The following is a 10698-nucleotide window of genomic DNA, read 5'->3' as shown; positions in this document are numbered from 1 at the left end:
GGGGTGGAGACACTGAGAGATGAAGGGGTGGAGACACTGAGAGATGAAGGGATGGAGACACTGAGAGATGAAGGGGTGGAGACACTGAGAGATGGAGGGATGGAGATAGTGAGAGATGAAGGGGTGGAGACACTGAGAGATGAAGGGATGGAGACACTGGGAGATGAAGGGGTGGAGACACTGAGAGATGAAGCTTTGAAAGGCGCGAAGACAAAGAATAAAAACAATGCAATCATTGGATTTCATCACGTCACTGAGAAATATTATTTATTTTTTGGTTTTATTAACAATCTTATTTCAAAGATCAGAAATTTCGACCCGTTCTGCCATTTCGTTCGATCATGGCCGATCTGTATCCCAACCCAATCTGCCCACATTGGTTCCATCTCCCTTACTCCCCTCACCGAAGAAAAATCTATCACTATCAATATTGAAATGTTCAATTCTCAACAGCTTTTTGGGGGAGAGAGTTCCAGATTCCCACTCCCCCTTTGTGTGAAGAAATGTTTCCTGATAATCACCCCTGAACGGCCCAGCTCTCATTTTAAGATTCTGCCCCCTTGTTCTGGACTCCCACCCCCCCAACCAGAGGAAATAGTTTCTCTCCATCGACCCTATCGAATCCTTCAATCATCTCAAACCCCTCGATTAGATCACCCCTTAATCTCCTACGCTCGAGGGAACACAAGTCGTCTGTGCGACCTGTCCTTGTAAATTAACCGTCATAGATCAATCGAATATAGAGTAGATAAACATAAAACCATCTCACATCTCTGAGGAATCTCTTAAATCACTCAACACAAATTGTTTTGAAAGTGCAGTGTGTCATGTCTTCAAACCAACGGCAGCAGTGAGGGGACCGTACAAGGAGTAACAATGCTGCACAAGGAAGGGATTGGGGAAAGTAGCATTTGATGGAGCAAGTAACAAACCCTCCTCAAGATGACCTCCTTCACGTCTCCGCAGGGCAAACCTCCTGGGCCGAGTCGGCCAGTGTTTTCCAGTAGAGCAGGAGCTCGAAGGGCTTTACCCCGTGAGAGGTCACGATCTTCCGAAAGCCGCAGACGGAAAAGTGTACCTTTGTGATGTGGAACGTTTGCAGCGAGTGGATCTCCACCGGCTGTATCTTCAGCTTCGCCAGGCAGAGGCCGATGTAAACATCCTCCAGCTTAAGTTTGGGGACGCTGCTCGAAACATCCCAAACTCGGCAAGCGAGATCGGCCGAGAGCACGTACCCAGTGCCAGAGCAAAACGGCGGATACATATCCTGAGGGTATTCCTGTTTGCTGACGTACCATTTACTGGATTGGTCTCTGATGGGCTTCGAATTGCCCATGATGTAGCCGGTGAAGATGTCCTTGTTGCTGGTTTGAGACAAGAGTTCCCTCAGGTAGTCAGTGTTGACGAACATGTCAGTGTCAGTTTTCATCACAAAGGAGCTGGAAGGACAGAATCGTTTCACCCATTCCAGCCCCATCAGGACCTTGACGGTCAAGTTGTGATAACTGTCACTGAAATTTTTCTGGATGATGTCCTTATGCTTCCAACTTTCCTCCACCAGCTGCTCCTGATGCTCCTGGCCGTGCCCCAGCAGAAAGTAGGTCACCACCCTCCTGTCATGGGCTGTGCTCTCTCTCCCCCAGGTCTGGCGAATGGTCGAGCGAGCTTCAAACTGGTCCACAGCACTAGTGACAAGAAGGACCAGGAATGGGGGACTGACGTCACACCTGCTCTCGGGCAGCATTAGGAAGGAGGCCTCATTGACTTCTGGATAACGCCAATCGTCAAATCTGGTGCGGCTTAAATATCCGAGTGTAATAAATATCATAAAAAGGGGCACGCATACGAATCCAATGTGCTTCTTTTGGAATAATGTAGACGAACATGATGCACTCGAAAATATTTTCATGTTTCGAATCGCCTGTAAAGTGAACAAATTGATTTTGGTGGAGTGCAAGTTTTGTGAATGGAAGCTCTTCCCATTTGAGGATTATTTAGCTCGACTCGGAACAGAATGAGGCCATTCAGCCCCCTCGTGCCTGTTCCGCCATCCAATGAGACCATGTCTGATCTGTATCTTAACCCCATTTACCCCCCTTGGTTCCCGAACCCTTAATCCCCCTCACCCAACAAAAATCGATCGATCTCAGTTTCGAAATTCCCAATCGACCTCCGGCCCCGACAGCTTTTTGGGGGGAGAGAGTTCCAGATTTCCCACTCCCCTTTGTGTGAAGAAATGCTTCCTGACATCACCCCTGGACGGGCCCAGCTCTCATTTTAAGATTCTGCCCCCTTGTTCTGGACTCTCCCCCGACCCCCGACCAGAGGAAATAGTTTCTCTCCATCGACCCTATCGAATCCTTCAATCATCTCAAACCCCTCGATTAGATCACCCCTCGATCTCCTACACTCGAGGGAACACAAGCCCGGTCTGTGCGACCCCTCCTCGGGATTGAAAGTAGATGGGGTAAGATCAGAATTAAAATTTCACATGAGCCTCATCAAGACGGTCGCCTGAATCAGCACAGCAAATTCTAACATTGACAATATTACATAATAACACACTGTGTGTTACCGGGTATAACACTCCTGTATATATATTATATAATAACACACCGTGTGTTACTGGGTATAACACTCCTGTATATATATTATATAATAACACACCGTGTGTTACTGGGTATAACACTCCTGTATATATATTATATAATAACACACCGTGTGTTACTGGGTATAACACTCCTGTATATATATTATATAATAACACACAGTGTGTTACTGGGTATTACACTCCTGTATATATTATATAATAACACACCGTGCGTTACTGGGTATAACACTCCTGTATATATATTATATAATAACACACCGTGTGTTACTGGGTATAACACTCCTGTATATATATTATATAATAACACACCGTGTGTTACTGGGTATAACACTCCTGTATATATATTATATAATAACACACCGTGTGTTACTGGGTATAACACTCCTGTATATATATTATATAATAACACACCGTGTGTTACCGGGTATAACACTCCTGTATATATATTATATAATAACACACCGTGTGTTACCGGGTATAACACTCCTGTATATATATTAGATTGAAAGTAGATGGGGTAAGATCAGAATTAAAATTTCACATGAGCCTAATCAAGACGGTCGCCTGAATCAGCACAGCAAATTCTAACATTGACAATATTACATAATAACACACTGTGTGTTACCGGGTATAACACTCCTGTATATATATTATATAATAACACACCGTGTATTACTGGGTATAACACTCCTGTATATATATTATATAATAACACACCGTGTGTTACTGGGTATAACACTCCTGTATATATATTATATAATAACACACCGTGTGTTACTGGGTATAACACTCCTGTATATATATTATATAATAACACACCGTGTGTTACCGGGAATAACACTCCTGTATATATATTATATAATAACACACCGTGTGTTACTGGGTATAACACTCCTGTATATATATTATATAATAACACACCATGTGTTACCGGGTATAACACTCCTGTATATATATTATATAATAACACACCGTGTGTTACCGGGTATAACACTCCTGTATATATATTATATAATAACACACCGTGTGTTACCGGGTATAACACTCCTGTATATATATTATATAATAACACACCGTGTGTTAGTGGGTATAACACTCCTGCATATATATTATATAATAACACACCGTGTGTTACTGGGTATAACACTCCTGTATATATATTATATAATAACACACCGTGTGTTACTGGGTATAACACTCCTGTATATATATTATATAATAACACACCGTGTGTTACTGGGTATAACACTCCTGTATATATATTATATAATAACACACCGTGTGTTACTGGGTATAACACTCCTGTATATATATTATATAATAACACACCATGTGTTACCGGGTATAACACTCCTGTATATATATTATATAATAACACACCGTGTGTTACCGGGTATAACACTCCTGTATATATATTATATAATAACACACCGTGTGTTACTGGGTATAACACTCCTGCATATATATTATATAATAACACACCGTGTGTTAGTCGGTATAACACTCCTGTATATATATTATATAATAACACACCGTGTGTTACTGGGTATAACACTCCTGTATATATATTATATAATAACACACCGTGTGTTACTGGGTATAACACTCCTGTATATATATTATATAATAACACACCGTGTGTTACTGGGTATAACACTCCTGTATATATATTATATAATAACACACCGTGTGTTACCGGGTATAACACTCCTGTATATATATTATATAATAACACACCGTGTGTTACCGGGTATAACACTCCTGTATATATATTATATAATAACACACCGTGTGTTACTGGATATAACACTCCTGTATATATATTATATAATAACACACCGTGTGTTACCGGGTATAACACTCCTGTATATATATTATATAATAACACACCGTGTGTTACTGGGTATAACACTCCTGTATATATATTATATAATAACACACCGTGTGTTACTGGGTATAACACTCCTGTATATATATTATATAATAACACACCGTGTGTTACCGGGTATAACACTCCTGTATATATATTATATAATAACACACCGTGTGTTACTGGGTATAACACTCCTGTATATATTATATAATAACACACCGTGTGTTACTGGGTATAACACTCCTGTATATATATTATATAATAACACACTGTGTTACTGGGTACAACACTCCTGTATATATATTATATAATAACACACCGTGTGTTACCGGGTATAACACTCCTGCATATATATTATATAATAACACACCGTGTGTTACTGGGTATAACACTCCTGTATATATATTATATAATAACACACCGTGCGTTACCGGGTATAACACTCCTGTATATATATTATATAATAACACACCGTGTGTTACTGGGTATAACACTCCTGTATATATATATTATATAATAACACACCGTGTGTTACCGGGTATAACACTCCTGTATATATATATTATATAATAACACACCGTGCGTTACTGGGTATAACACTCCTGTATATATATATTATATAATAACACACCGTGTGTTACTGGGTATAACAGTCCTGTATATATATTATATAATAACACACCGTGTGTTACTGGGTATAACAGTCCTGTATATATATTATATAATAACACACCGTGTGTTACTGGGTATAACACTCCTGTATATATATATTATATAATAACACACCGTGTGTTACTGGGTATAACACTCCTGTATATATATTATATAATAACACACTGTGTTACTGGGTACAACACTCCTGTATATATATTATATAATAACACACCGTGTGTTACCGGGTATAACACTCCTGTATATATATTATATAATAACACACCGTGTGTTACCGGGTATAACACTCCTGTATATATATTATATAATAACACACCGTGTGTTACTGGGTAAAGCACTCCTGTATATATATATTATATAATAACACACCGTGTGTTACCGGGTATTACACTCCTGTATATATATTATATAATAACACACCGTGTGTTACTGGGTATAACACTCCTGTATATATTATATAATAACACACCGTGTGTTACCGGGTATAACACTCCTGTATATATATTATTTAATAACACACCGTGTGTTACTGGGTATAACACTCCTGTATATATATTATATAATAACACACCGTGTGTTACTGGGTATAACACTCCTGTATATATATTATATAATAACACACCGTGTGTTACTGGGTATAACACTCCTGTATATATATATTATATAATAACACACCGTGTGTTACCGGGTATTACACTCCTGTATATATATTATATAATAACACACCGTGCGTTACTGGGTATAACGCTCCTGTATATATATTATATAATAACACACCGTGTGTTACCGAGTATAACACTCCTGTATATATATTATATAATAACACACCGTGTGTTACTGGGTATAACACTCCTGTATATATATTATATAATAACACACTGTGTTACTGGGTATAACACTCCTGTATATATATTATATAATAACACACCGTGTGTTACCGGGTATAACACTCCTGTATATATATTATATAATAACACACCGTGTGTTACCGGGTATAACACTCCTGTATATATATTATATAATAACACACCGTGTGTTACTGGGTATAACACTCCTGTATATATATATTATATAATAACACACCGTGTGTTACCGGGTATTACACTCCTGTATATATATTATATAATAACACACCGTGTGTTACAGGGTATAACACTCCTGTATATATTATATAATAACACACCGTGTGTTAGCGGGTATAACACTCCTGTATATATATTATTTAATAACACACCGTGTGTTACTGGGTATAACACTCCTGTATATATATTATATAATAACACACCGTGTGTTACTGGGTATAACACTCCTGTATATATATTATATAATAACACACCGTGTGTTACTGGGTATAACACTCCTGTATATATATATTATATAATAACACACCGTGTGTTACCGGGTATTACACTCCTGTATATATATTATATAATAACACACCGTGCGTTACTGGGTATAACGCTCCCGTATATATATTATATAATAACACACCGTGTGTTACCGGGTATAACACTCCTGTGTATATATTATATAATAACACACCGTGTGTTACTGGGTATAACACTCCTGTATATATATTATATAATAACACACCGTGTGTTACCGGGTATAACACTCCTGTATATATATTATATAATAACACACCGTGTGTTACCGGGTATAACACTCCTGTATATATATTATATAATAACACACCGTGTGTTACTGGGTATAACACTCCTGTATATATATTATATAATAACACACCGTGTGTTACCGGGTATTACACTCCTGTATATATATTATATAATAACACACCGTGCGTTACTGGGTATAACGCTCCCGTATATATATTATATAATAACACACAGTGTGTTACTGGGTATAACGCTCCTGTATATATATTATATAATAACACACCGTGTGTTACTGGGTATAACGCTCCTGTATATATATTATATAATAACACACCGTGTGTTACCGGGTATAACACTCCTGTATATATATTATATAATAACACACCGTGTGTTACTGGGTATAACGCTCCCGTATATATATTATATAATAACACACCGTGTGTTACTGGGTATAACACTCCTGTATATATATTATATAATAACACACCGTGTGTTACTGGGTATAACACTCCTGTATATATATTATATAATAACACACCGTGTGTTACCGGGTATAACACTCCTGTATATATATTATATAATAACACACCGTGTGTTACTGGGTATAACACTCCTGTATATATATTATATAATAACACACCGTGTGTTACCGGGTATTACACTCCTGTATATATATTATATAATAACACACCGTGCGTTACCGGGTATAACGCTCCCGTATATATATTATATAATAACACACAGTGTGTTACTGGGTATAACGCTCCTGTATATATATTATATAATAACACACCGTGTGTTACTGGGTATAACGCTCCTGTATATATATTATATAATAACACACCGTGCGTTACCGGGTATAACGCTCCTGTATATATATTATATAATAACACACCGTGCGTTACCGGGTATAACGCTCCTGTATATACATTATATAATAACACACCGTGCGTTACCGGGTATAACGCTCCTGTATATACATTATATAATAACACACCGTGCGTTACCGGGTATAACTCTCCTGTATATATATTATATAATAACACACCGTGTGTTACCGGGTATAACACTCCTGCATATATATTATATAATAACACACCGTGTGTTACTGGGTATAACACTCCTGTATATATATTATATAATAACACACCGTGCGTTACCGGGTATAACACTCCTGTATATATATTATATAATAACACACCGTGCGTTACTGGGTATAACACTCCTGTATATATATATTATATAATAACACACCGTGTGTTACCGGGTATAACACTCCTGTATATATATATTATATAATAACACACCGTGCGTTACTGGGTATAACACTCCTGTATATATATATTATATAATAACACACCGTGTGTTACTGGGTATAACAGTCCTGTATATATATTATATAATAACACACCGTGTGTTACTGGGTATAACAGTCCTGTATATATATTATATAATAACACACCGTGTGTTACTGGGTATAACACTCCTGTATATATATATTATATAATAACACACCGTGTGTTACTGGGTATAACACTCCTGTATATATATTATATAATAACACACTGTGTTACTGGGTACAACACTCCTGTATATATATTATATAATAACACACCGTGTGTTACCGGGTATAACACTCCTGTATATATATTATATAATAACACACCGTGTGTTACCGGGTATAACACTCCTGTATATATATTATATAATAACACACCGTGTGTTACTGGGTAAAGCACTCCTGTATATATATATTATATAATAACACACCGTGTGTTACCGGGTATTACACTCCTGTATATATATTATATAATAACACACCGTGTGTTACTGGGTATAACACTCCTGTATATATTATATAATAACACACCGTGTGTTACCGGGTATAACACTCCTGTATATATATTATTTAATAACACACCGTGTGTTACTGGGTATAACACTCCTGTATATATATTATATAATAACACACCGTGTGTTACTGGGTATAACACTCCTGTATATATATTATATAATAACACACCGTGTGTTACTGGGTATAACACTCCTGTATATATATATTATATAATAACACACCGTGTGTTACCGGGTATTACACTCCTGTATATATATTATATAATAACACACCGTGCGTTACTGGGTATAACGCTCCTGTATATATATTATATAATAACACACCGTGTGTTACCGAGTATAACACTCCTGTATATATATTATATAATAACACACCGTGTGTTACTGGGTATAACACTCCTGTATATATATTATATAATAACACACTGTGTTACTGGGTATAACACTCCTGTATATATATTATATAATAACACACCGTGTGTTACCGGGTATAACACTCCTGTATATATATTATATAATAACACACCGTGTGTTACCGGGTATAACACTCCTGTATATATATTATATAATAACACACCGTGTGTTACTGGGTATAACACTCCTGTATATATATATTATATAATAACACACCGTGTGTTACCGGGTATTACACTCCTGTATATATATTATATAATAACACACCGTGTGTTACAGGGTATAACACTCCTGTATATATTATATAATAACACACCGTGTGTTAGCGGGTATAACACTCCTGTATATATATTATTTAATAACACACCGTGTGTTACTGGGTATAACACTCCTGTATATATATTATATAATAACACACCGTGTGTTACTGGGTATAACACTCCTGTATATATATTATATAATAACACACCGTGTGTTACTGGGTATAACACTCCTGTATATATATATTATATAATAACACACCGTGTGTTACCGGGTATTACACTCCTGTATATATATTATATAATAACACACCGTGCGTTACTGGGTATAACGCTCCCGTATATATATTATATAATAACACACCGTGTGTTACCGGGTATAACACTCCTGTGTATATATTATATAATAACACACCGTGTGTTACTGGGTATAACACTCCTGTATATATATTATATAATAACACACCGTGTGTTACCGGGTATAACACTCCTGTATATATATTATATAATAACACACCGTGTGTTACCGGGTATAACACTCCTGTATATATATTATATAATAACACACCGTGTGTTACTGGGTATAACACTCCTGTATATATATTATATAATAACACACCGTGTGTTACCGGGTATTACACTCCTGTATATATATTATATAATAACACACCGTGCGTTACTGGGTATAACGCTCCCGTATATATATTATATAATAACACACAGTGTGTTACTGGGTATAACGCTCCTGTATATATATTATATAATAACACACCGTGTGTTACTGGGTATAACGCTCCTGTATATATATTATATAATAACACACCGTGTGTTACCGGGTATAACACTCCTGTATATATATTATATAATAACACACCGTGTGTTACTGGGTATAACGCTCCCGTATATATATTATATAATAACACACCGTGTGTTACTGGGTATAACACTCCTGTATATATATTATATAATAACACACCGTGTGTTACTGGGTATAACACTCCTGTATATATATTATATAATAACACACCGTGTGTTACCGGGTATAACACTCCTGTATATATATTATATAATAACACACCGTGTGTTACTGGGTATAACACTCCTGTATATATATTATATAATAACACACCGTGTGTTACCGGGTATTACACTCCTGTATATATATTATATAATAACACACCGTGCGTTACCGGGTATAACGCTCCCGTATATATATTATATAATAACACACAGTGTGTTACTGGGTATAACGCTCCTGTATATATATTATATAATAACACACCGTGTGTTACTGGGTATAACGCTCCTGTATATATATTATATAATAACACACCGTGTGTTACCGGGTATAACGCTCCTGTATATATATTATATAATAACACACCGTGCGTTACCGGG

General features: G+C 36.5%; 1 protein-coding gene across 2 annotated transcripts in view; it reads right to left on the bottom strand.

Annotated features, from left to right (window-relative positions):
• Nucleotides 1–240: 240 nt before the first annotated feature.
• The window catches only part of LOC137314432 (beta-1,3-galactosyltransferase 5-like), a 39000-nt gene continuing 28542 nt past the window's right edge, over nucleotides 241–10698 (bottom strand). For both annotated transcript variants that reach the window (XM_067979778.1, XM_067979777.1), the window contains exon 2: nucleotides 241–1921. In XM_067979778.1, the coding sequence (XP_067835879.1) occupies nucleotides 953–1909 (957 nt within the window). In that variant the 5' untranslated portion in view covers nucleotides 1910–1921 and the 3' untranslated portion in view covers nucleotides 241–952. The remainder of the gene's footprint in view (nucleotides 1922–10698) is intronic.

The sequence above is a fragment of the Heptranchias perlo genome, unplaced genomic scaffold (assembly GCF_035084215.1).
Source record: "Heptranchias perlo isolate sHepPer1 unplaced genomic scaffold, sHepPer1.hap1 HAP1_SCAFFOLD_504, whole genome shotgun sequence".
Taxonomy (NCBI): domain Eukaryota; kingdom Metazoa; phylum Chordata; class Chondrichthyes; order Hexanchiformes; family Hexanchidae; genus Heptranchias; species Heptranchias perlo.
Note: the sequence above shows the minus strand (reverse complement) of the source record. Positions and strands in the feature narration are given on the sequence as shown.